This window comes from Nanorana parkeri, unplaced genomic scaffold (assembly GCF_000935625.1).
Source record: "Nanorana parkeri isolate BGI_ZX_2015 unplaced genomic scaffold, ASM93562v1 scaffold454, whole genome shotgun sequence".
In the NCBI taxonomy this organism is placed as follows: Eukaryota; Metazoa; Chordata; class Amphibia; order Anura; family Dicroglossidae; genus Nanorana; species Nanorana parkeri.
The window spans coordinates 1,140,468-1,167,814 of record NW_017306722.1 but is presented as its reverse complement, the minus strand read 5'-3'; the positions used below and the strand labels follow the sequence as shown (position 1 = coordinate 1,167,814).

At 37.6% G+C, this 27,347-nt stretch overlaps 1 protein-coding gene across 1 annotated transcript in view; it reads left to right on the top strand.

The window, feature by feature from the left end:
- Window positions 1-27,347, top strand: part of RELN (reelin) — a 138,335-nt gene that overhangs the window by 15,182 nt on the left and 95,806 nt on the right. Inside the window, 6 exon segments of the mRNA XM_018560426.1 lie at window positions 1,057-1,169; window positions 2,243-2,380; window positions 3,854-4,040; window positions 8,858-9,063; window positions 13,554-13,725; window positions 16,134-16,334. Of these exon segments, the coding sequence (XP_018415928.1) occupies window positions 1,057-1,169; window positions 2,243-2,380; window positions 3,854-4,040; window positions 8,858-9,063; window positions 13,554-13,725; window positions 16,134-16,334 (1,017 nt within the window).

Genomic DNA, 27,347 nt, shown 5'->3' with positions numbered 1-27,347 from the left:
ATATATTGTTTTTGACTGTTAAATTAGTTGAGGCTGTATTAGACTTACTGCTTTTAATTTGCACATTACTGTTAAGCAGACTTTGTAAATCAAAAATTGTAATCCATTGAAACATCAAGATATGCAAATACATGTGATCTGTTTATTTAACTTAATGACAGACTTCTGTCTTGTAGACAAAATTACAGCAAAGCTTTTTTATTAGTATGTTCTCTTCACAGAGAAGAGGAGTATGCATGCTTGGTCCCATTGTACTTTTGTCTCAAATTGGTCCTGAGCGCTTATTAGAAAGCCTGCCACTTAAATACTTTTTGCCCCACCACCAGGTGTTTTCTCGATAAAAGGATAATAATGAACACAAATTAGTTTTTGGGAACAAATTGACCAGCAAAGAACATTTTTAGCCAAAGAGGTTTTGATGTTGCTTACATCTTAATAATCGTTCACACTCAATCAGTGACAATATTTGGATGGCAGCATTAAGAGCTAAGAGCCATGTTTACTCTCTTTGTGGCAAGCTCTGCCCTTGAAATATGGTCCCTTGTGAATTTTGGAAATAATGATGCTGATAATTGAATGTGATTGGGAAAAGAGCTGTGCTGGGTTGATCACTATATCCACATTTACAGGCTAAATAAAAAATGTCAAATAATTAAACTTGCAAAACAAGCCTTTTCTGTGTATCTGTGTTTTAATAAGTACCATAGAAACATTATTACCAGCCATTTGGCAATGAACTGTATTGCTCTGATATGAATTAGTTAATATAAAATATATATTACATTACATACACTGAAATATAAATAAGCTTCATTATTTCTATCACATCCTGAAACCTTACATATTTTGTTTCCTGAATGTATTCATTAAAAATCACAATTTCAGGAAACAAAATATTTCAAAATGTCAGCACTACCCAAAGAAGTCAAAGTAATAGATGCAAATTTTCCTTTAGCCTGTTTACAGTTTGGCCCATAGAGGCGAAGGGGGTAAAGAAAAGACCCAAAAATATAGTTCATATCAATTTACTTTTTTAAACGTTTGATATTTACTTAGGAATGTCTTCCAAGTATGCCAAGTTGCCAGGAGTTCACCTCTGCAAGCGTCTATCATTCAAGTGAATTCACACACTGGAGGAGGATCACATTGCCTCTACCACAAAAGACCTGGTAATACTGTCCATAATGAACAATATTTGCTAGTTCATTTTACTCACTTCTTTTACTCTATCAACATTTCTTTCTTTATATAATTGTTTCTTCCTTTTATTTACTATCATCAGTACAATTCCACCTCCACTATGTATGCCTCAGTAATTTAACTACTTTTTCAATCTTAAAAGAAATGTACAGTGGATTAGTATATATATATATATATATTTGTTTTCCCTTCTGTTATGCATCTATAGATCTTACAAATGTTAAAAAATAAAAAAGTGAATAAAATTGGCCCCAAATCATTTAATTTCTTTGCTTTTCTATCGCAACACAATTCCATCAATTTATGTTGTGATATAAAAACAAAAGTAAAAGCTTAGTAACACACACCTATTGGCATTGGCAGTCTTAAGAACTGAAACATATATACACTCTTAGGGTAGGTTCACACCTGCAGTACACCGCGCGGCACCCGGGACGCGCGTCCCGGGATCGCACAGTCCTGTACAATGCAGGCAGCAATTTCCGCGCGGCCCCATTGAATTCAATGGGGTGACATCCGCGCGGCAATCGCAGAAAAAAGGTACAAGTACCTTTTTTTTAAGATACACGACGCGCGGGATCTGCCCGGCGTGACTGGGGTGCCATTAGAAAATAATGGCACCCACATCGCGATTGGTTCACACCTTAGCGACTCCTGACCACGCGGCTATCTGCGCAGAATCGTGCACGATTGCCATGCGGTGAACCTAGCCTTAATAAACGTTTGGATTACAGTATTTGTGCAGTTGGTGTGTACGTTACATTTAAATGACAAAACGTTTAAAAGGGATTGAATTGTGAAATGTAGTAAAAAGTGCACATTTAACATTATCAAACACTTCTATCTTTACAGGTGCATAATTTACCCTTTAATGTTATTGTGAAACAGACGTATTACGCATTGTTTGAGTATTGTACATAACTCTGTCTTTTGGAAAGATTGAAAGCTTTTAAAATATTTGGCAATGCAAACTTTCGTTTTCATTACTAATTTCATAAGATTTGTTTATAATTCATAAAGCTGACTTTTGTTATTTCTGAAGGTCTAGTGCAACTCGCTTCCGCTGGAGCCAAAGATATTACACAACTGAAGATGAGTGGGCTTTGGACAATATTTACATTGGACAGCAGTGTCCAAACATGTGCAGCGGGCATGGCTGGTGTGATCACGGGATATGCAGGTAAAGGCATGCAGGGAGCCAAATGAGTGGACACATTGGTCTTTTAAACTGGTGAATTTGTTGGCTACAAAACAAGTAGCAATCCAAGTTTACATATTATCTTGACATTGCCATTAAAATGTAATTGATTTGTGAGTTGCTTAGCCTCATTATTTGTGTCACATCATTCTACAGTCAGGCCTGCTAATTAATGGGGAGTTAACTGCTTTGTATAGTTATGGAATGTACTGGCCAGGCTTCCTAAAGATTTTGGGTTTTCAGAAGACGTTTTTCCTAATTCTAAATACTATGCCTAAAATATTTGAACGTGAATCTTGAGAAGCTGTTAGAAAAATGCAGGTTATCATTGCTAACTTGGTTTCAGGTAGTACTTTAAAATGTATTGAAGCCAGGGGAATCGCCATGATGGCCAGGCTACTATCATTTATAGAATGAGAGGTAAGAAATGGCATCGTTCATGTTTCTTTCAGTACAGGTTTCCCTTAAATTAGATGTAAAGCAGATTTTTGAAAATATATATGCAGCAGCGCCAAACCAGGTTCATTTAATAGATGGGGATACCAGCAGCTGTAGAGACTCAGCTTTCATGACAACCAGCTGCACAAGATGTATGCCAGGAGAAAAATTAGAGCCAATTAGCAGCTATGTTATGTCTCCTGAGTTACTTCCAGTGTTTCATTGAAATTTTTATGTTTGACCAGGGAATACATTGTATTTGTTAGGAGTGTTGCTCATAATAGAAGAATACATTTGTTCACAGAGGTATTCAGAAAGAACTTCAGAATCAGAAGGAAAGTGGTCAGCTAAGACCTAGTTTTCGAATTATGCTGCTGCTGGTAATCATTGTGGATTATGGAAAAATAGCTATTTTTTTTTCAAATTTCTGATAATCCAGCATAATGGGGCTATGTTCTTTATTGTTCTTCTCTATATATACAAAACACAAAAATTCCCCAGCCTCAACCTGCCAGCCAGCCTGCAACCAAACAAGTAGCCCTGTCAACAAGTTTGTGCAACTAAAACCTCTGATTTTAACGCATACTGTTGACAGGGCTACTTGTTTGGTTGCAGGCTGGCTGGCAGGTTGAGGCTGGGGAATTTAGAGTTAGGACCACACTTTGCAGAGGTGCCTTGGCGCGGCAGTGTGGCTTCTACATATTTTTGGGCAAAAGTTTGTGCAACTAAAACCTCTGATTTTAACGCATACTGTTGACAGGGCTACTTGTTTGGTTGCAGGCTGGCTGGCAGGTTGAGGCTGGGGAATTTTTGTGTTTTGTATTGTTGTAAGCCTTCCCAAAGTGCGCCCTGCTATAAAGGCCAGTTATAGATTCATGCATGTACCATTTTTTCTGGTTCTTCTCTATATATGCCTGTTCAGGAAATATATTCTATAAGTTGTTTTTGATATAATTCCAGTCATTGATTTTCACCTATGCAAAGTAACAATACAAAGGTTTTGTGCCATACTTGCAGGTGTGATTCTGGATACCAGGGTTCTCAATGTCTTCCCACAAATTCACTTCCTTCCACTGTAATGTCTGACTTTGAAGGGCTGAATGGCTGGGAAACAAACTGGCAGGAGGTAGTTGGAGGAGAAATTGTAAAACCTGAGCAAGGATGTGGAATAATTTCTTCAGGCTCATCACTGTACTTCTCAAAGGTATGATTTTTATGACTATTGAAACAAATAGGACAAACTTTTGCAAGCAAGGTTTTAAACCTTTGTTACAATATTCATTCTGTAATGTATGTCTTTGATATTTGTTCAGATATTCATATGTTTATACACAATTGTAAATAATCTAAAGTTTCTCGTGATGGGTCACTGTCAGCTTACTTTAACCCATTTTTAGCTTCAGTCTGTAAATTAGCATTTCCTAGCATGATGTCCTGTGTTGATGATGGCTCTCAATCCCAGCTGTAACTGAGAACTTTAGTCCCCATTGGTGATCGACTACCAGTCAGACTGGTTCCCTATCAGGTAATCAGCTATGACATACTTATTATATGCAGCATGAAAGCTTTATTGGCAAAATAAGCCTACAGCTTACATAGGCACCGTAGATGCCACTACAACCTGAAGATGGCAGTGTCATCTGTTTAATACTGATTTGTCAGACACAGATACAGTATTTAAAAAAATACATTCATTTAAAACATTTTGACTTTTTTTTACATATTTGTGCATTTGTATATAATAGAAAAAAACACTGTGGCAATTGAACGACCTATACGTGCAGTATTTTACATATATGTGATTAAACCACTTACAATGGATGCTGCTTCTTGCTTTTTAAAAGTTATAGTTTCCTGCAGAATCAGCTTGTCCCCTGAGCATTGGCCCTGATATCCCCTTTTTAGGGTGGCTTCTTCCCCTTGCTGGGTCCTAAGGAGCTACCCTTGTGTGTGTCAGTAAGCTGTCTGTATCTCACAAAAACACAGGCACAGCAAGGCAACCCACCACCCTGGTCCCAGCGCTCTTCTCCCTGCTGCCTTCTCCAAGGAAGTAGATGGACAGTTGCTGGAGACAGCTCTGTCCATTGTGATGTTGTAATGGACAAGAAGTTCAGGGAAGCAGTATTTATTTACAGGAAGAAACACTTTGCTGTAAAGAAATACTTTTCTGTATATGTGTTTGATCTGCATTCATTATTGAAAATAAGGTTAAAAGTGTAATGCTACTTTAAATAAAAGCAGTCACAACCAACTTGTGAAACTTTAGAATTCTAAATTAAAGGTTAACGACGTTAACGTTAAATAAAAATTCAAGGTTTTTGTGAAATAAAACTGAAAATTGTATGTATAATTTGGCAAATGTTATGTGCCAAATACATTTAAATTATTTTCCAGAGTCAAAATAATTTAAAAATGATGGATACATTGTCCAGAGAAACTCTATGAATTGGGAAAAATCTCTGTATATTCCCCATGAAAACAAAATAGCACTTCAAATGGGCCCATAGTCTGCAAAAACAGAAGTGTATCCACACCTTCAAGTGCTTCCAAACAATGCTAAAAAGCACACAGCTGTTGTTTTACCTGTATTCAATACCTGAAAATGTAATAAATAGCTGTACTTGTATGTCTTAAATGTAATAATAAAAATGTGTTTACACTTACATTTTTGACAGGTCAGTAACAGGGTCTGAATGTACTGATTTCTAAGTCTTCTGTTTTTTACACATATTACTCTCATTGTTTTTGCACTGTTATAGTATTTTTGCACAATTTATGCCAGCATTAATTGAACATAAAGGTTCTTTTATACAGTGAGCGCTCTGCTAGAAAAAAAGCTTTGCCGTCCACAAAGATGTCACTTCTAAAATACTGTTTTGTCTGATCCTGGAACCTCATACATAACAAAACCTTGGAGTACCTTTCATGTGGGGCCAATAAAACTTATTGTACACTGCCAAAACATTAGGTCCCAGCTGTATAAACCAAACATGCAGTGGCATATTTTGCAAAACTTTACCCTGAAGGGATCTGGAATAGAATGTGGCCACTTCATACCCTTTTACATAAACACTTATCTACTCAGAACAATAAACCACAACTAGAAATGCGCATAGACAACAACAGAATGATTGTTGGAAAAACTGGCACATTGTATGAACCTTTATATTTTTGTATTGTTTTGGTATAGCTCAGTGTATCCCTTCTACCCTATGGGTTTGGGAATGTTTGATAACAGCCAGACAGCAAAGTTGATTTCTGTTCTTTTTTTCACAATTAACCTTTTGTTTACCCTTGATTACCCTTATTTTTGTTTTTGTTATCAGTCTTGAAACTCTTGATATTTAAACTATAAAAGGTCTATATCACGCAGGATACTTAATTTGGCTCTATAACTGAGCTTCTCTTAAGTGTTTTAACTTTGCTGCATTTGATTAAATGACAGTTCATGCATAGCAATGTAATTTCTGCCTTTATTCTGTAGATCACGGATTATAATGTTATATATTACAACCTAGCAATGAATCAGCAATGTTTCCCTTTGACAGACTTTTATAGTTTAAGAAAGGCTTCTGCCAAGGGATTGCAATGGATATTTAAGATTGTTAATAACCATACAAACAAATTTTTTATGTGTGGTAAAGCTGGGTATACACGGTTCTATTTTTTTTTTTGGTTCAACCCACGGGCTGATAAAAAAAAGAACAGATTCTTCCATCAACACTTATGAGCATTAATTGAAGAATCCTCTGCTGTTTCTATTGTATTCTGAAAACGGCCTCCCCGCCACTGTCAGAATTCCTGGATGGAGCTGGCAGCTGATTGGCTGCTAGCTCTGTTCAGCCACAACTTTTCTGACCTGCTCCTTTGATCAGCTGATCAAGGGATGCTGGGTGTAAGGGTTCATCAAGAACTAGCCGAAATTCGTTGCATTTAAAGCCTACTTTAGTCTTGCATTTCCTTAGCCATACACATACACTGTTCAGTCAATAGTTATCCACCTGGCTCAGCTGATTTTTAAATTGACTTTTGGTGAGCTGTGTGGTGGTGGCAGGGCAGCAGGAATCGGATGAAGTTCAATATGTGTCTAGCCAGCCTTAGTTGCTTATACATACAGGGTGGTACTTTGGATAAGTTTGTACTGTATTGTTTGAAAACAATTGCAATTGCCATATAGTAGGCGTCTCATGCTCTCTGTTTTATTTTTATTTTTTTTAGAAAGTAATATTCTTTTTTTTCAGGTGATCATTGGTAAACAAAAATATTTATCAAAAAGAAGCCCATTGTATTTATGTTCCTGTTCCTTTACTGGGTCTTTTAGTAAGAGCCTAGTTACAGTAAAAGTACAGTGCATGTGAATGTGCATACTTATATGAATATTCACATGAACATTGTGCTGTGCTATAGGCTTATGCAGGTCACATTGAGTGCAATTGTTAATTTAGGGGCCCACTTCATCAGGGAGTAAATCAACAAGATAATAATACTTTAAAATTACATTTTGCAGTTGGGAATTATTCTTAAAGCTGATTTTGTATGGCACATATAGTACACTTTGAATATACAAAACACAGTGAGGCGAATTTATAAACAGTGGAGCAGCTAAAATCTGGAGCAGCTGTGCAGGGCAATCAATCAGCTTCTCTCTTTCATTTTCAAATCTTAACTGAACAAACTGAAGAGATAATCTGATTGGTTCTCATGCAAGACTGCTCCAGATTTTAGCTGCTCCACTTTTGATAAATTCCCCCCATTTTGTTTCTTGATTGGGCTTTATAAGGATTCTAACAAAACACTTATATGATTAAATTACAACTTTTTACGAAAGTCCATACTTTTTATGCTCTGTAGTTTACACTTTGTATGCATGATGTAGTGTGACCACCAGGTTACAGTAAATCTGTAGTGTTTTTACGATACAATACGCTACAAAATAGACATTCTATTTCCTTCTTTTTTAGTAAGTCAAATATAAAGTATTGTGAATGGAAATTATATATTTATCAGTGAAGCAAGCTTTGTGCTCCTTAGCAGGACCTGTGTGGAGTATCTCTCTGCAGGTCAGTGCTAAAATAGACCAGAGCAGCAGACACCTTCCCATTAACACATACCGTGTTTCCCCGAAAATAAGACACTGTCTTATATTTTTTTTGGCTCAAAAAAACACACTAGGTCTTATTTTCGGGGCAGGTCTTATTTTTTTGTTTATTTTTTTAATGTACAACAACCCGCACTTATTCATGTAGAAAAGTCTACATGTATTCATGTACAAAAAAATGATGATCAAGGCAATTAGGGGTGCCGTGCCTTTCCAAGAGCAATGTGATAACCAATTGCTGGCCAGAATGTGCGAAGAACACTTTCACTATTGATTCCTCACAGGCGGAGCGCATTTGGTATCACTCCGTCTGTGACAGGAGCCGGCGCTATAGAAAAGGCATCGGCTTATGCGGCTCTGCTCCTTCCGGTGCCGCCTCGCTTCCTCTAGCGCTGGCTTGGTTGGCACCGCTGATTCTCTCCTGCGCCTCTTCAAGTTCGCCCTTATGCCACCACCGGCCCTGGGAATGGTCACAACTAGGTCTTATTTTCGGGGTAGGTCTTATATTTTAGCAATTCCCCAAAATAGTACTAGGTCTTATTTTCAGGGTAGGTCTTATTTTCGGGGAAACAGGGTACTTGGATCATAAATGGTAATGATTAATTGGTCCAGAAAGGCTGCCAAAAGTATGCAGGTACAACTAGGCTTTCTTTTCAGAGAACAATATCCTTTGCAAATTAGGGGACATCGAAGCACTTTGTAATGTTTATTAGTAAAATAAGGTTTTATACAAATAATTGAAATAAATGATATAAAACATATGTGTATGAACAAAAAAGTTTAAAATAAAATTGAACACAAAAATCTTTAGAATGCTTTTTCATCTCAGTTTGAAACAGAATGGACATTTCATTGTAATTCCATATAGAATGTAATCTTGTAGAATTATCTTTTGATTTACTTTTTTTTTCCTTTTTCTCTAGGATGGCAGAAGACAGCTAGTTAGCTGGGACATGGACACAACATGGGTAGATTTCATACAATTCTATATACAGATTGGAGGAGACAGTCCATCTTGCAATAAACCAGATAGCAGAGAGGAGGGAGTGCTACTACAGTACAGTAATAATGGCGGCATAAATTGGCATCTGCTTGCAGAAATGTACTTCTCTGATTTTACAAAACCAAAGTAAGTGTCATTCTCTGTATCTAATAAACTCAGAAGCCCGATTTAAATCAGATTTCCATCTACACAGCTAAATACATATTTGAACTACATATACAGTATGTAAACAGTTTTTTCCTACTTAATGATGTTGTTATCCTGCTTAGGAAGTATTTGATTCACTGTCAAGCTGTTTTTTTATTTAGCTTTACAGTTTGCTGTGTCACCAACCTGCTCATGGGCATTAAATCAGCAGTGTGATTAGGTTGATTCCTTGTCTAATGTGGAGGCTAGAGGCCGAGGGGTGACACAGGAAGATACAAATACATTCAGAGTAGCCACTTGGCTATGTGTACAGTGTGGTGTTTACAAGACTAACAGTTAAAAGTGCCTGCTGCACACCATACAGCTTGTGACTAGTGTAGATAAAATAAGTGATTGAAGTGACCGCCATGGATGGCACCATGCAGAACCTCAGAGATGTGCAGATAGGTCACCAGCACTCCAAAATGCAAAGAAAATATTGTTCATTGCAAATAACGTCACATAGGTCAAAATTACCAATGTTCCAGGGCTGTACAGAATCCCTTCCTCAAAAAGACACAGTGACAAGGTCACAATAACCTTTGTGATGTTTTTGCAATAAACAATATTTTCTTGGCATTTTGGAGTGCAGGTGACCTATCTTCACATCTACAAGACTAACAGAACATAATATAAATCATTGTTAACTATTATAATTATTCCATGGAAAACAATCAGGCCAGTTTGTTAAATTAAAGTCCCTAGAATAAATGACAGTTAACACAGTGGTTTCCAAAACAGATTTTCTGGATGTGCAAATTTGCCCGATAAGTAGTACCAAATCAGAGAAGGTCATGGGGACATGGACTGTCCATGGATATTGCTGTGATTTTTCACAGCATACTGTAGAGCATACTGTATTCATGAGCATACTGTATTCATATGTAATAAATATGGTTTGTACTCTGTACAAACTTTAAGAACACAAGAGGGGGGAGTCTCACACATTCATGGTTGAAATTAGGTTCAGACTGGGACTCTGGGGCCCACCAGAGAAAGTTGGGTCTTTGGGCCCACCTGGCCAACTTGTCAAATTTAACACAACACAATGACATGGCTTAACAAGAAAAATCTATACTTTGCATTGTATTTATAACACAGTTGTGCAAATATGTAGTTAAATGATCTGTCTGAATTTCTACACAAATGTACACATTGTATATAACAATCAAAAAACATGACTGGAAAATGACATTACCAGTAATTGTTCAAGCAAGTGGCACTAAGCATGATGAGTATTACCAGTAATTGGTCAAACAACTATCACTAAGCTCTGTACAGAACAGAGCTGAAATCATTGGATTACCAAGTCCTGAAGATGATATGTAGACTTAAGCAATGTCTCTTTACAGAGAGTGAAGAATGAGCAAATTTATCAAGGATGACATTGGCAAATTTTGCTAAGTATAATGAGGATGATGACCAATTGTACAGAGCTGAAATATTTACCTAGTATTCAAAAATGTGGGCATTATTTATGTAGACCTTAGCAATGTCTCCCTAGTGGGATTAAAGGGAAATGAGCAGATTTATCAAGGATGTCATCAGGCAAGTGTCGCCAAGTATGATGAGGATAATGACTAATGGTACAGAGCTGAAATCATTGATTTGCCCAGTCCTCAAGATGTTGATATTAGTCATGTAGACTTTACCAATGTCTTCTTTAGTGAGAGTAAAGGAGAAAGAGCGTATGTATCAATAATAATAAACTAAAATGTAGCTGATATCACTCTCAGTGTTCAGTAAAATAAAGGATTCCAGAAGGTCCTATCCAGTGGAAGACCTTAAAGGAGAACTAAGGGATAAGTGTTTTTCCCCATAGTTCTCCTCAGGGTCACGGGAGGACATAAACTAGCGTCCTCCCGTGACCCAAAGCTCAGTATACCGCAAATTACAGCTCGCGGTATACTGAGACCGCCGCAGCCGGGATGGAACATTACTGTCGAGATCCACCCAGCTGCGTGATTGACAGCTGGCTATTCCTATCTAGAGGCAGAGCCAGCTGTACTCGCCCCCTCCCCGTCCATTCCACCGGTCAGCGCTGGAGGATCGGACAGGGGAGGGGGGAATCCCTGCAGGGAGCCGTGAGTGACAGTCACGGCTCTCTGCAGGGACAGGATGGACTCGAACACGTCGGCTCGAACTATGAGGCTGAGTGAAAATCACTCACCTCATAGTTCTCCTTTAATCTGTGTTTGTACAAATTTCTACTTAAAAGGAGTGAGAGAGTAAGTACTTTATATATTGCAAAACATTTTATATATGCAGCAGAAGTTATGATCATACAAAATTGCTAAACAAAATTATTTAGCAACAAGTAAGACAGTTCTCACATGCTATACAATTTACATCAGTAAAATAAAATCATCATTTGTATATTTTGCATAGATTCCTTAGAAATTGATCTTTTTTGTTTGAAACCAAGATATTCAATCTTAAACTGAACAATATTAACATGAGCCAACTGTGCTACAGTTTGCAAAGTTTTTTTTGTTGTATTGTCTTTTCGTTTGATTTGACTAAACTGGGTCTAAGCATGACATATCATGGACCAGATTTTTATTTTTTTATATTTTTTTGTTTTCAGACTGGTTGTCACCTAACTAATGACTACATAGAGAACCTTATATTGAAACCAATTAAGGGTGTTAGAAAGGGGTTCAGCCTCTGAAAACTTTTCAGTAATTTTTTTTTCTTGTGACCTTTTTCTGAGGTTAGCAGCAGCAGTAACCGAATACTCCGGAAGGGTACTGTTTCCATTTGTGACAAATAATTCCAGCAGTGTAGTTAGGTTTGAAAATGAATATCTACCCTGACAGACAGATACACATTTGTTAGTGCTTGGTGTGCAATTTCCTCATGTTCCGCTACATATGCTTATATACATGTACTTTTTCAGCTTTGCAACCAGTTATGAATGGACTTTGTCTGTTAGCCAAACCAGTGGAGCAAAACAATTCTTATGTTTCTACACAAAATTAAAGTACTTTTTTAGAATTGCACAAGCACCAGGCATAGGGCAAAACCACAAAAGTACACATTATGCCCTTGTAATGGTAGCACAATAGTAGCATCTTATGATGGCTGGATGGGATGTGCCCTCATAAACTGGATGCCCTGCCCACACAGCCAGCCAGCTCAGCAGCACGTTCCCCTACAGCTTCCAGGGCACACCTGTGTGGACTGGTTTTTATGCAGTTGGCAGAAAGGGTACTTCTTACCTGGTTACATTGCTGCCTTGCAACACAAGACACAGGTGCAGCAGAAGAGGAAGTGTGGGTCAGAGCCAAGCTTGCAGCTATCCATCACGTAGCATTTGCTGAAGTTTCTGTTCATATTGCCTGTTGGCGGCAATATTGTGGCTGGGGGCCCCAGGGTGGGACGCTTGCCACAGAGAGTCAAGCAAACAAAGAGAATGACATTGACAGATAGAAATTATAGCCCCCACTAGGTACATTTTATGTAAATTTTTGTCACATACAAAGGATTCTCTGAAACTTTGGAGGCCAAGTTTATAAACTTCCACCATTACAATATCCCACTGTATAAATATTATATTCATGTAACCAAGGAGAATCCTAGTTTATGGGGCCACTACCCCAGTTGGATTACATATACTATTATATTTATGTAAACAATCATTCCTATCTTTTGTGAAATGTGAAAGTCAATCACTTCAATTCTGTTCAGTGGTTATCTTAGCATGTCATAGGTTATGTGGGCAGGGGGGTAATCAGTAGGTTTGTATTGGTTGTTAAGTGTTTGTAGGTTAAATTAAACTTAAAAATAGTTTTCAATAAAAATGGCATGGTACAAAAAAACATGGTTTGTAAGAGTAAATGAATAGAACTGACTTGGTGCCTTATTTAATGTATGTATATGTATCACCCCAAAATATCATTGCATTTACTTGTGTGAGAACACAAAACAATTCTTTTTAATAAATCCTTTCTAAATTAAAGTTTCTTTAAGAACAACATATTCAAAAACACCCCTCAATCCAGTTATTTATTCATTAAAAATGGCTTATCTGTAATAGAGAAAAGGGAATTAATTTATGGCCATGTAGTGCGTAGTCACAAGAGAGACTATTGACAGGTAAAACAGTCCATCATATATGTATTTCAACTGTTTTTCTTAACATTTTTAGTATTTAGTTTTTCTGTCTCAAACAAAGTGTTTGAATGGCAGGATATAATTATAAAAACTCATTATGTAGACAGTAATATTAATTTCTTTACATTTTGTCTTGCATTTATTTCTCTTTAATTAGAAGGAACATCCTCATACATAGGGAATATCTGGGTTAATGATGGAGTATAGACTGTACGGAGTTGTGTTTTTCTGCCATATTTATAGATGTTTCATAGTATTTACCAAGTTTCTTTTAAATTGCCCATCTTAACAAGGTGATGTATATATCCCATCAGGTTTGTTTATTTTGAGCTTCCTAATACAGCTAAAACACCATGTACCCGATTCCGTTGGTGGCAGCCAGTGTTCTCAGGAGAGGGTTATGATCAGTGGGCTATTGATGATATCATCATCCTCTCAGAAAACCAAAAGCAGATTGTTCCTGTTGCTTATCCAACAATACCACAAGTAAGTCAATTCCAAACTGATTATTAAAACTGCTGATTACACTAATCATTTTTATTTTAATTCTTCCATCTTCAGTCAAGTGAGTTTTTTGGCTATTGTCTCCCAAATAATACACTTTAATGTTTATTTCATTGTGTTTAAATTGTGGCCTTCCTAAGCTGCTTACATAATGCCCAGCCACTTTAAAAATGTGTTGCCTATGGTCTCTCAGATAATATGCTCTAATTTCTTTTTCAAGATAAAATCTTCCTCATCTCTCCCTTATAAATTGCGGGCCTAACCAAGCTGCTTACATACTGTCCAGATGCTATAAAATATTTCTGGCTATTGCCTCTTGGAAAATAGCTCTAATTTGCATTTCAAGATAAGACATGCATTGTCTCGCCGTCTTTTATTTGCAGCCTAACCGAGCTGCTTACATAACTGTCCATCCACTATAAATCTGAGTCTCTCAAATAATGCCTTCTAGTGTATTTTAAGATAAAACATGTCTCTTCTCTCCCTCTTAAATTGTGGCCTGAGAAAGCTGCTCACATACAGTCTAGCCACTCTTAAATATCTTTGGCTATTTTCTCTCAGATAATGCACTCTAACATTTATTTCAAGATAAAACCTGCCTTGTCTCTCCCTGTTTATATACTGCCTAACCAAGCTGCTTACATACTGTCCAGCCACTATAAAATATTTGTGACTATTGTCTCACAAATGTTTATTTCAAGATAAAATCTGTATTTTCTCTCCCTCCTAAATTGTGGCCTAACCAAATACATACTGTTCAGCCACTATGAAATATTTTGGTTAATGTCTCTTAGATAATGCACTGTAGTTTTTATTGCAAGATAAAACCTGCCTTGTCTTACTGTAACTGCTGCCTGTTCAGGTGCTCACAAACTGTCCATACACTGGCCAATTTCTAACAAAAACATACCTGCAGTATATATTTAGAAAATTATGGGGAATAATCAGGATACAGGCAAAAGAATGGGTGCAGGAAATGTGCAGTTGTGGTTGTGAAGTGTTTTGTGCACCCTAATGTGATATTTTAAATTAACGTTTAAGTTAAATACTGTTGTGCCACTGGCCAATTTGTAACAAGTTGAGAGCTTTAATTTTTTTAAGTAAACCTTCCCATAGCTTTTGGATCTGTTGTGGCTACTACTTCTACCAGTCAATTCAAGCCTACTAGACTGTCACAGCCAAAACTACATAAAAAACTTGGCATTCGAATTATTCAAATTGAATTAATCAAGGTATACAACTTAAATCACCAGGTAAACATAAGGAAAAAAAGAAACTAATGCAGCCACTACATCTAAGGAATGATAAGCTGCAACTTATTACATCTCTGTTATTAGTTTAAGATATGCTTTAACTCACAATCCTACCTCCCTCTAAATTGTCCAAACCAGTGGTGTCCAACTCTAGTCATTTTGTTCACTTTTTATAAACATGTATTTATTGTTGTCTATTCAAGAAATACTAAAAAAAAAAAGTGTGTTAGTCCTGACTCTGGTAGGCTGGAGTTGTACAGTTCTGTTCTAAACTATTGCCTCAGCTACTATCTAATTGTCTTTTTGGTAGTGAAAGTCATGTGCTGCACGCCTAATGTTTACCCTACCTTTGCAAAAACCTCACAGTGGTGGCATACAGTGTTGTAACAAAATTATTTATTTTAAAGGAGCTGATATTTGTTTTAAACTTATTTTATGGTACCATGAGCCAATTATATAATCAACCCAGAACAGTAAAAGAATTGTTTAATTGTGTGAAAACCTGCAGACGAAGATGTTTTTTATGTATTAAGTACAGTGTGGTTCAAAACAGTAATTGCAGCCATAGTTTCACCCTAAAAGACGTGTCTCTACAGCACATGTTTACCATTCTTCACCAGCTCGAAAATACATGAAATGACTGATGAATTGTCAGATGGGATCTTTATGATATGTATTTATAATTTCCCAGTAGCGTATGATGTGTGGTTTTTGATGGCAAGCACATCTACAATTTTCTTTTAATTATGATTGTACAATACAGCCTTGGCAGGCAACCCACATATTTTGTTTTTAACCTTACGCCTGATATGTCTGCAACTTGGGAACCTACCAATACTGCCTTCACTTTGTTAGATTTCAGTCGGTATTTATTGGTAATGTCAGAAGCAGTAAATACAGATTGGACAGAGCAGGTACAGTTGTAAAATAATATGTGCTTCTAACCTGCATAGTGTTATACATGCATTATCCTTCTCTACTAAGAAACATCACAACTTTTTTGCAAGGAATGTAAATTTTATAGCATGTGCTGAGCAGTGGGATATGTGGGAAATAGAAAAACTTTCTCAATAAAATGAAACTGTAATTGCAATTTTTCAATTTTAAATATAAGCAATTTATTTTCTGTCCTGTCAGAACTTTTATGAGAAGCCTGCATTTGACTACCCCATGAACCAGCTGAGTGTCTGGCTTATTCTAGCTAATGAAGGGATGGTTAAAAATGAAAGCTTCTGCTCTGTTACACCTTCAGCCATGATATTTGGAAAGTCAGATGGTGATCGATTTGCTGTGACACGAGATCTGACTTTAAAACCAGGATATGTGCTTCAGTTTAAGGTAATTTCAAATAATTTGTCACTATTATGGTATTTTAGTATAGTGCAATAATATTTTAGATTTAAACATAACAATACCATCATTATGTATTAGTAAATCATATTCTTGCTGTAGACAGAAATGTAGGTGTTTAGTATATCATGGTGGTTAGGAAACACATTCCCAAGTCATAAACTTTATACATACAGTAATTAAGGAGTAAGCCTAACCCCCCTTACAATGGATATGACATAATTGAAAGCAAATGTATAGTGGTTTAATACATGTTTTATTTACTATGGTTAGTGTAAATGTATTATAGTTTATTATGGTTTTCTAGTCAAAATTAAATATTGAAGTGGAATATTCAGTATTCTTATATCCAGCCAGCAGGTGATGATTTAAGTTTCCAATTTCTCTTTATCTTGGTGAAAAAGCGTGTTTCTCTCAGTGTTCATTAGGAGGGACACAGTAGAGCACTAGGTATACGCCCTACCACTAGAAAGTTGGACAGTAAAAGACTTAAAGACATGACTTCTCCTTGTAATTGATACCCTCCTGTTCAGTAAGCAAGCCTGTTTAGAGAGCTCAGTAGTGCAAGCTAAATTTACACACACAAGAGAATTAGTAAGAGCGTCAGCTTCTCCCTTACTTCCTCTCCAACTGAACAGCTTTAAATGAGGCATTCTTTAGAGCAGTGGTTCTCAACCTGTGTAACATCAGGACCCACATTTGTCCCAAGGCGCACCACACTGGCACGCAAGGCATTGTGGTACCACGCATTCCGGTGCGGGTAATCGAACTGTGTGCAAGAGGTGCATTTGGGTAGCCATTCAAGACATTCTCACACACACATACACACTCCTCAAAAAATGTTTTTTATTTTTTAAGACCCACCCCATCTTTCTTCCACACGAGAACTGGAGTGGATCCTCGGCCTGGGGTCCAGTATGAGCTGCTGTGCCGTGATGGAGCTCCATCCATATGTGCACTGCTTGTACACCTCCCTTGCGCACCCTGTAGAGGTGGCGGGAGCCAGAATGTGATGTCACTCCAGTCCAGGAACCTCTACAGGGCACGCGAGGGAGCTCAAGTTGACACTCGGTTTCAGGCATCATATTTTGAATGGGTGCTTGGCACGAGAACTGACAGTGCTACACTAGGGGTAGGCTGAAGAGCCTCTCACCTAGTGCAGTGGAAGGCATGCAGCGACCCACTGAACACAGTGTTGTGACCCACTTTTGGGCCAGGACCCACCAGTTAAGACCCACAGCTTTAGGGAACCCATGCTTTGTCATGTGTGCATGTATGCACATGAGACTTTTTCTCTCCTGGGCCCCAACAAGTTTCATTTTTTTTTAAATAGCAGATGATTGAACAGATTGTATAACCAAAAATAGGGATATTACATTTTGATGTGCTTTTCACTAATGGGACTGAGGGCTTGCCGAAGTTATCTAATTCCAGACAAAAGATTGATGAAACGGTTATTGATGCCTTGAAGTGGTGAGATAAAGCCTATAAATCAATAATAATATAGATGAACAAACTCCTTTCAACATTGTAAAACATTTGGTCCAATTTTGTTAAAGTTTGATTAGAGAGCAGTTACAACAAGATGCCTTTCATTATTTTTATTAGCCAGAAAAGCCTCTTCCGTACAGCTGTGAGATATTGGTATACTTTGTTAGTTTGACCTGAATTTCTCTGGTTTCTTGGCTGAGTTCCATCAACTGCCATCCCATGTGTAATGTGACTGCCATTAATAGCCACTTAGGCAGTCTAGTCGGACAGTTGAATAGCAGTTGGTAGGGCTTAACTATGAAGTCAGAAAAAAAACAGGTTCTAGTACAAAGTTAAACTAAGTAAGAGAGGGCAAACAAAACACTGCTCACATTCCAAATCCTGAATCTGTCAGCATGACTGCATCCCAGTTATAGGTTTCGAACGTGCCTCCATTCCCAATTACAAGAATTAAATAAAGTGCCGCACTCCACAGGAATTCCACCAAAAGTAAGATCGTATTCAATTATGAAGTAATACACTGCACACTGATCCAAATCCCCACACCGATCTTCAGCCGCTTACGCACTCCACCCATTGGGCTTAATCAGAAAGGCTGATAGAGAGAGATCTCTATGATTAAGCTCAACAGGTTGAACGTGTGAGAGGGTCAGGATCAGTGTGGGGATTTGGATCAGTGTGCAGTGTACTGCTTCATAATCAAATAAGCATTTTACTTTCAGTGGAATTCCTGTGGATTGCGGCGTTCATTGAATCCTTGTACGTAAGAGTGGGGCACAGAAGATACTTTCTGACTAATCAATGTAATATCAGGCATTTTGTGGTGTCTGTCACTAGCAGAACCTTTATTGAAAATTGAGTACAGGTTCACTTTTCAAAGTGATATTGTATAAATGCGGTAACTTCATGTAGACCTAATACTGTTGCAAAAGCCACATTCATAACATGAATAGCCTAAAACCCGATCTGTGAAACTCCTTACCTGTAATCCTTAGAGGACCATTCTAAATATTTGTATATACAAATAGAGGTAATATATTTAACTTCATTTTGCTTGACAAAGCAAACTGAATTGCAGTTGAGCATTATCATAATAAATGCAAAACTGCAAAACAAAGGAGCACTTTCCTCAAAATGAAATATGACCCTATGTCACTCCATCCTTTTAGTAGAAAAGTAAACTGATCAGACATACAGTGTGAGAGTTATGTCTAAACGTATAAATAATTCCTATTCATAGTGGTGACATTAGCACACTGTGTTATTATTTTGCCCCGTTCTTTTGTATAAGCCCAGCATTGCATTTCTACATATGAGACAATTGGTTTTATGTGTCATTCTAATCACTGAGATCTCATGCTAATCTGGTGACAGCTCAGAGACAATGTTTACTAAACACAACTTGGTGAGTTCTGACAGTGAAGATCAGTCCTCTAAAAAACAGAAAGTGAGTCTGTATAAGGAAGTCCAGTGAATACCAAACAGAAAGTAAATATGTAATAAGCCATTCACTACCGTATAATGTATGTGTTATGATTCCACCTTTGCTGTTTATGTTAGTTTCTCCTGTCGTTAGTGTTAATGTTTCTGTAGTTAAATCATTATTGATTTTAGTGTTCACCTGCCTTCTGTGGTAAGAAATCATTTCAAATTATGAATCTGAAATCGTGCTTTATTTGGTTAGACAAGCTGTTATCTCTAAATCGTGATCAAATTTTTATCGAGTTTATAATGAATTCCCATTTGTGAATTTCCAGGGGTAGACAGAAATTTAATTTTAATGAGCTAGCCACCACTACATGGTCCTTACATAATTGGTGAATACAGATGATGAATAATTTACAAGTGGAATTATTAAAGAGATCAGATGTTTACAGGGGAGCCTTCAAATATCATTTCCTCAGTTCTAAAAATAGAACAGCACACTGGATAAGATAGAATAATACACTCTAAATAGGTAGAACTGAGATAGTGTACAGAGGCTTACAGAGAAAGACAACCTTAGGAAGAATCTATAGGGCTTTTTTCGACAATCAGATTAATGCTATGTTAATGTTTTAAATCCTTCTATCTATCTATAGGTGTTGATTTAAGGCAAATGGGCTGTTCACGTTACAAGGTAATTTTCCCTCAGTTTAGTGAATGTGGTGAAATTTCGCTTTGCAAAGGATATCCAATCACGGGGAAAAAAAATTAAAACCAGTATTTTTGCTTGCACATGTTTGAATGATGGAAGTCAGCAGGGCTTCACATTATTCACTAAGCTAAAGGGAGAATTCCCATGTAAAGTGCTAAATTCCCTTGCAAAGTGAACAGCCTGTTTCTTTAGAAAATCAACACTATAGTGTCATGTTATTAATGCACATGGCAGCAGCCATATAGGCATGTTGTGTATATATGCTGCTTTCTGCTGAGTAGTGCTGCACCTTTCCATTACTGACTTACAATCTCTTGTTCTGTACTGTGCCTGTGTGTGAAAGCTGTTGTCTTGACAGAGGCGACAGGGTTTCGCTTCCTCATGTCATAGCCCCCAGCAAGAAGAACAGTTAGCAGCAAAGGAGTGACGTTACCAATTCTCACTGCAAATCTCCTGAGCATAAGAGACTGATTTACTAAATGAGTTAAGAATCCTCACTTCAAAAATTGTGTGAATATTCCCTTTAGTTATTGATTTTCCAACAGCTTTTCACATGATTGGATAATTAAAGTCAGAGGCAGCAATGCCTTAGATCTCTCACTGCAGATATACAGCTATAATGGCTGTATATCTGCAGTGAGAGAAGAAGTGCCTGGATACCCTCACATACCGGGAAGTGCACTACTTTTTTCAGAAGGTATTCAAGACAAAAGGTACCTTTTTCTGGGTACTAATTAGGCACTTAACATTTCTAGGCATTTTCTTAAGGTGCCCATACACTGCACGATTCTCTACGAGAATCGCGGGAAATCCCGCCGTTGTACGATAATCGTGCAGTGTATGGAAGGCGTGTGACCGTTTCTAATGTACGGTCACACGACTTTTGTATTTCGAGCATGTTGGAAAACCAGCCGAGAATCATACGATTTTCGGCTGGTTTTTAACATGATCGAGAGATAACAGCCGAACGGGCCGGTGTGCGCACGCGCATACTGCCCGTTCAGCATTGCAGTCATCGGAAGCCCGCCCCTCAGGGGGGCGGGCTTGCGATGATCGCAACTATGATCTGCCTGTCCAAGATGGGCAGATCGTACGTTTTTTAAAGTACTTTACAACCCTCGCAAGACAAAAGTCTTGCGAGGGTTGTAAGGTGCGAGGGTTGTAAAGTGTATGGGCACCTTTAAACAAAGCAAGTTGTAATGATCCTGTATAGACCAGGGACAAGCCAAGAAGTGAACAGCATAAATCTCTACCAACTGGTCAGGAAACAGACTTTCATCATGGATGCTGGTTGTGGAGTTACCAAGTCTTCGCCAAGGTCATTGATGGTGTGGATGGATTTGTGCTGCTGGCAGCAAACCACGTAATTACCTTGCTAGCGAACAGGACATAGCACCCACAGCGTTAATCTAAAGGGTAGTTTGATTAAGGCCACAGGTAAAAAATAATATGGAGACAAACCAGAGTGAGGTACCAAGAAGCAAAAGACTAGTTAGGGTGAGTAGTGGAAGTTGTTGCCGGGGCTTACGAGCTAGGCATCTAAGCCAAACTGTTAAAGCAGGCACAAAGTGATTAACAAATCCAAGGTCAGGTCAGGAGGCATTCTATGCACATCAGGACATGCAGGTGGTCAAATCAGGGACTCCGGTAATCAGGGATAACAGGAAAGGCAGGTAAAAGGAACTAGAACTAGGCAGAAATCAGGAGTTAAAAACAAACTGGGAGATGAGTTCAGGTACAGGAACTAGGCTATGACTGGGGAACTAGGAACACTCCAGGAACTGGATATATTTAGCTTGAGACAAGGTTACAGCATATCAGAGATGCACACAATACCTAAATCCTGTAACAGGCAGTTAGAGCATGAATGGCTGTCTCCTTTTAAGGTTAACAAATATATGGGGCAGGTGAAATTGCGCTTCAACATATACTGAGTATTAAACCGGTTATATATTGTGTGAGTGTGTGACATGTGTATGAAGAATATGGTCAGTCTATGGGTACAAACAGACACCTCTGGTAAAATGTTCTCAGGGCAAACCTTGCCATACACTATGCAAATTTTGGCCGGTTCTTCAAGAAGTGGCTAAAATGTGCACAGTGGATGCCGCTGTCGGCACCCTTCTGGCCCAAATTTTGGATCAGCTGATCAACAGAAAAGTCTTGGAACGAACAGTCCTTGCAACCAATCAGCTGCAAGCATTGTTCATGTATTCTGAAAACGGCCAGTTGCCACTGTCAGAATACAAAGGAAACAGTAGGGGAATTCTCCAACAACAATTATAAGCATTGATGGAAAATCTGTTCTATTTTTTTCGTTCAGGTTCCCTTTCAGTTGAATGCGAAAAATAGGACAGTGTATAGCCAACTTTATGGTTGACTAAATTGTATATCTTGGTCTAATAACTAGTGTTCCCCTTGATTTGAACACTAGAAGTGCCAGTACTATGTCATCCTGATGAAGGGACCCTGCGTGGCCCCGAAACGTTGACATTCTGATATATGTGACACTATATACTGTATCAATAAATGACCACTACGATTTGAAATTATATCTTTGGAGTGCTACCTTCTACCTTTTCAAGCACCAGAAATGTCACTCTTCTGAGCTGCTGTCCCTGATTTACTAAAGGGTTAGAGCATTTATACTTCCAAAGTGAATTTCACTTATCTTATTAAATGTGAAAGTGAAAATTCCCTTCACAAAGAAAAGGGAAAAGGGATTTTTTTTTTACTTTTCATGTCCAAAGAAAATTAAAAAAACAGGATTTTTGCTTGTGCATGATTGCTAAGTAAAAATTAAATTTGCAAAGAGAAAATTAATTTAGCTTAGTGAATGAGGTGCAGCGGACTTTAGTCATCCCATTACTGGTCATTAAAAATCCTAATCTGGTAATTTTTCTTGCACATGATTGGGTGCTTTTGCTAAGCCAATTTTCACTCCAATTCAGCTTATTCACTAAGATAAGGAAAAATGCACACTGAAAGTGAAAATGCTCTACTCCTACAGTAAATGAACTGCAAAAATACCAGTGTGCATGTCAATACAACAGTTATGTAAAAAAAGATAAATTAGCAGTGAGATCATATCACCATGCCATTCTGCCATCTGATGTCCATGGTTAGCTTTAGGTCATTTCTATGTAAAATCCTTAATTTAACTAAGTTATTAATATTATTATTAATATTATGATGATGATTATTAATATTATTAAGCTCAGCAACATAAAATCTGTGGGGGTTTTTTTAGCAATAATTTTTATTAAGGTTAGCAGCATGAACCAAGACACAAATGCAGTCAAATATAGAAAGAGGATGTAAATCGGAAAAAATATCTCGCCCTGGGAAACAGCATACTCCATCTGTGTTTTTAAGAAATACAACAGTATGCCCTTATTACATTATATTTTTCTGTTTTGCTTCATGTTTTACTACTCAGGTATTCTGTTGCAGAAAAGACAATAAAAGACAGATTTGGATATGTAAGCCAGAATTGCTTGCAGGGCTTAGATTTAACCCATGAATCTTTAGTAAGGATTCCTGGTACCACAGGCGTTAAACCTCTCTGTGAAGATCATCAACACCTATGATATTAAGTATTAACACATTCTATGTGCATCTTGTGATAGCAGCTGGGCAGGTGTTATCCCTCACAAGACTTCACAACACAGCCTAAATAAAGAAGACATTTGTCATTTTTATTTATTTATTAAACATTCTGCATGTTCCAGACTCATCCTTGAAGCTAACACTTTGTTGAGAATTACATTCAACTCATAATATGTGCCAGTGACAAGAGCCACAATAAGTGCAGCATACAAAATACCTTGTTGTACAGTTTGCAGATAACAATGAATCATAAAAACAGCTACAAGGTCCAAAACTGACATTTCCTGTTATTTGGAATCTTCCACAGAGACAGAACACTGAATTTGCTATGTTTCAGCATTTGATATTCCGGTGTACATTCCAGCAGAATGATTGTTTTTAAATGATGGAACAGTACACCTGAAGACATTCACTGTACCTATATGCTTGAGAGTGGATTGGGATCAGTGATTTTTGTGGCTTTTAATATACGACAGAGTAAAAAAAAAGAATTTAACAGTGTTGCATAGGATTTCAAAATAATATTTGTGCACACATCATACCTCTTTCGAAGATTTACTGCTTGTGATGCAATTAAATATTGTTTACATTTATAATTGAAAAGTCACAGTTCCTTAGGTATATCTATAGTCAATTTTTTTTTCAGTTTTGGATAAAAAGGTAAATTTTGAAATCCCTTATCTGTGAGAGGAACTCACTCCAAAGTTAGGTAGCAGTTGAATCAAGAACAGATATCCCCATGGGAACATTTTTTCCTCATCCCCTGTTCCAGTTACATTTGTAAAATGTTGGATTTCACATCACTTTATCTGCCATTGACAATGGTTATAATCTTACCCTTCTATCAAACACGTAAAAAAAGTTTTGGATGTATATAAACTTTACTACGTTAGGTTTTGTGTGGCCTGCTCTTCTTTTATTTCTCAATACTTATTGACAGTAAAGTCACATTCAAGTGCTTTGTAAAATATTGCAAAACAAAGCCAAAAAGCAGTGTAACTGCTCTTATACAATGTTTACATACACTAGAAGAAATGTAAAACTATCGGAAAGATATTATATTTGGAGGGTAGATGTATGACTCCTATAATGCATTGCTTCTATTTGGATAGTAGTATTTTTATATATATAGTAGTATTAGTATATAGTATAGATAGTAGTATTATAATATAGTATTATAATTTAAAGCTGGTGTCATCAGCCATGCACATTACTTTTTCTTCAATCCCTATAAAACTTCTATATGAAAAACAATATGTTTATATTATTCAGTATACAAATGTCTTACTATATAGCTTCTGTGTTGTCATATTTGCAGTCTTTTATAAAAACCAATAGGTAGAACTAGAGTATGATGAGGAAGAGGAAATGTTGCATGAAACTTACCAATAACTTAGATGATGGCTGGGTTTAGTTGTTTTCATTTTGGCAGACACCTGGTCAGTGCTTCAAGTGACACTAAACTCAGGAGTTAAATCTTAAAAATGCATTGAAGTACCCTAACTATTAACAAAAATGTAGCTTATTTGTATCACTTGGCTGTAGATCCTCAAATCATCTCTGAATTGGTGATGATACTGGCCTTCCTTCTGGAGGGTGGCTACTTTTGTTCCCCATGGTCCCTGTGTGTGTTGTAAAGTAGTCACCGCTCCAAGCTTACCCCTGTGATAGACTACAATCTCACATTTAGTTTACTATTTTGTATTGAGTTTGTAGTCCATCGCGGGAGTGAGCTTGGAGCGGTGGCTACTTTACAACACACACATGGACCAACACACACACAAGGGGGATTTACAGCCGAGTGATACACACATACGATAAATTTGTGTTAATGGTTAAGGTACTTGAATGCTTTTTTTAAGATTTAAGTCCTGAGTTTAGTGTCATTGCAGTTTAAATTCACAGTGAATAGGACTTCTATGGCTCTTTAAATTGCATCACTGATCTATAGAGTGGTACAAACAGTTTCTCATTTTTTATATTTTGTATAAAAATGATTGGTTTACAATAAACTAAAACTTCAGAGTCATAGCTACATGTACATTAAATTTATGATAAACATTAAACTGGAAATTAAGTTAAACCTGTGGTATAATGGGAAATTCCACATTGATGTTTCCAAACGCTAAAGCTTCCAAAAGACTTCTACTTTCTGTTAAACATTTTGGAATGTTCAAGCTAACAATCAATCTCTGAGGAGCATATGTGTCTATGGGAATGACTATCAAGAGGGAATGATGGCCTGTTGTCTAAAAGTGACAATGCATCCAAAGTCTTTTCCTTTACAGGTTTGTCGATGATATCTTAAGGAGGAATTTTACCCACTGATTTTCTGTCTCCCAAAACAGTTACTTTTAAGGCATGTCAACTGTCAAGGTTGCCAGTGTGCTTATTTCAGCTCTCAGACAAACATTTAAGCCCTTAAATGGCTGGTGTAATAGCTGATCACATGTTCAGCACCATGGCAACTGCAATCCAAAATATGGGAACCTTCCTTGGCTGTAAGGGATAGGAAGGTGTCCTCTTTAAGTACTTCAAACACATGCTATGTATTGCAGGTAAAAGTAAAAAAAATAATTGTCTATTAGAATGTTTTAATATTAAGGGGGGGGGGGGGCAGTTTTTTTTACATTTTTGCCAGCACATTTTGAAGGTTCTATAACAGGCCTTCAGAGAGCAAGTGCTCACAGTTCATACTATTTTCAGCTTATACTTTTGTGTAAATGTATAATTCATGTAAAAAATGTAACCAGTTAGGTTATAACTTTAAGGACAAAAAGTTTTCTTTAGCTCTTGGCGCTAATGGCTGCCAGCTGGACAATCCACTTGCTGTTGCTCACTCAAAGTTTTCAACAGTTTATCACAGTTTTTTTACACAGACTTGAGGGGCTGCTCATCCAAGGCTCTGGGGCTTCCACCACGAACATAGAAAACAAAAGGGAACAGAGCGCCACCTCCGTGTGTAAAATCGTTTATTACAATAAATAAAACAAGGGATAAAAGTACTCACAAACAAACGTTTTCATCAGGCTTTAACAACAAACGAGAGGCCACACTGTCTGTTGACCCAACATGGTATCCCCACGACTATGTAACACGGTAGTATCCGGTCACATCACCGTCCACCGACCGCAGTCAACCAAGATTGACGCGTTTCTGGGGCAAGCCCCCTTCCTCAGAATCATGATGATTCTGAGGAACACGGTAGTATCCGGTCACATCACCGACCGCAGTCAGCCAAGATTGACGCGTTTCAGTGGCAAGTCCCCTTCCTCAGAATCATCATGATTCTGAGGAAGGGGGCTTGCCCCTGAAACGCGTCAATCTTGGCTGACTGCGGTCGGTGGACGGTGATGTGACCGGATCATGATTCTGAGGAAGGGGGCTTGCCCCTGAAACGCGTCAATCTTGGCTGACTGCGGTCGGTGGACGGTGATGTGACCGGATACTACCGTGTTACATAGTCGGGGGGATACCATGTTGGGTCAACAGACAGTGTGGCCTCTCGTTTGTTGTTAAAGCCTGATGAAAACGTTTGTTTGTGAGTACTTTTATCCCTTGTTTTATTTATTGTAATAAACTATTTTACACACGGAGGTGGCGCTCTGTTCCCTTTTGTTTTCTATAACTTTAAGGAGTTCAGACAATGCACCATCTTCTGTTATATGCAAGCCATGTATTCACTTTATCCTATGTACATAATAAAATATATTCCCCTTTTTCATACAAGTAGATATTATGATGATGGTGATGATCATTATTAT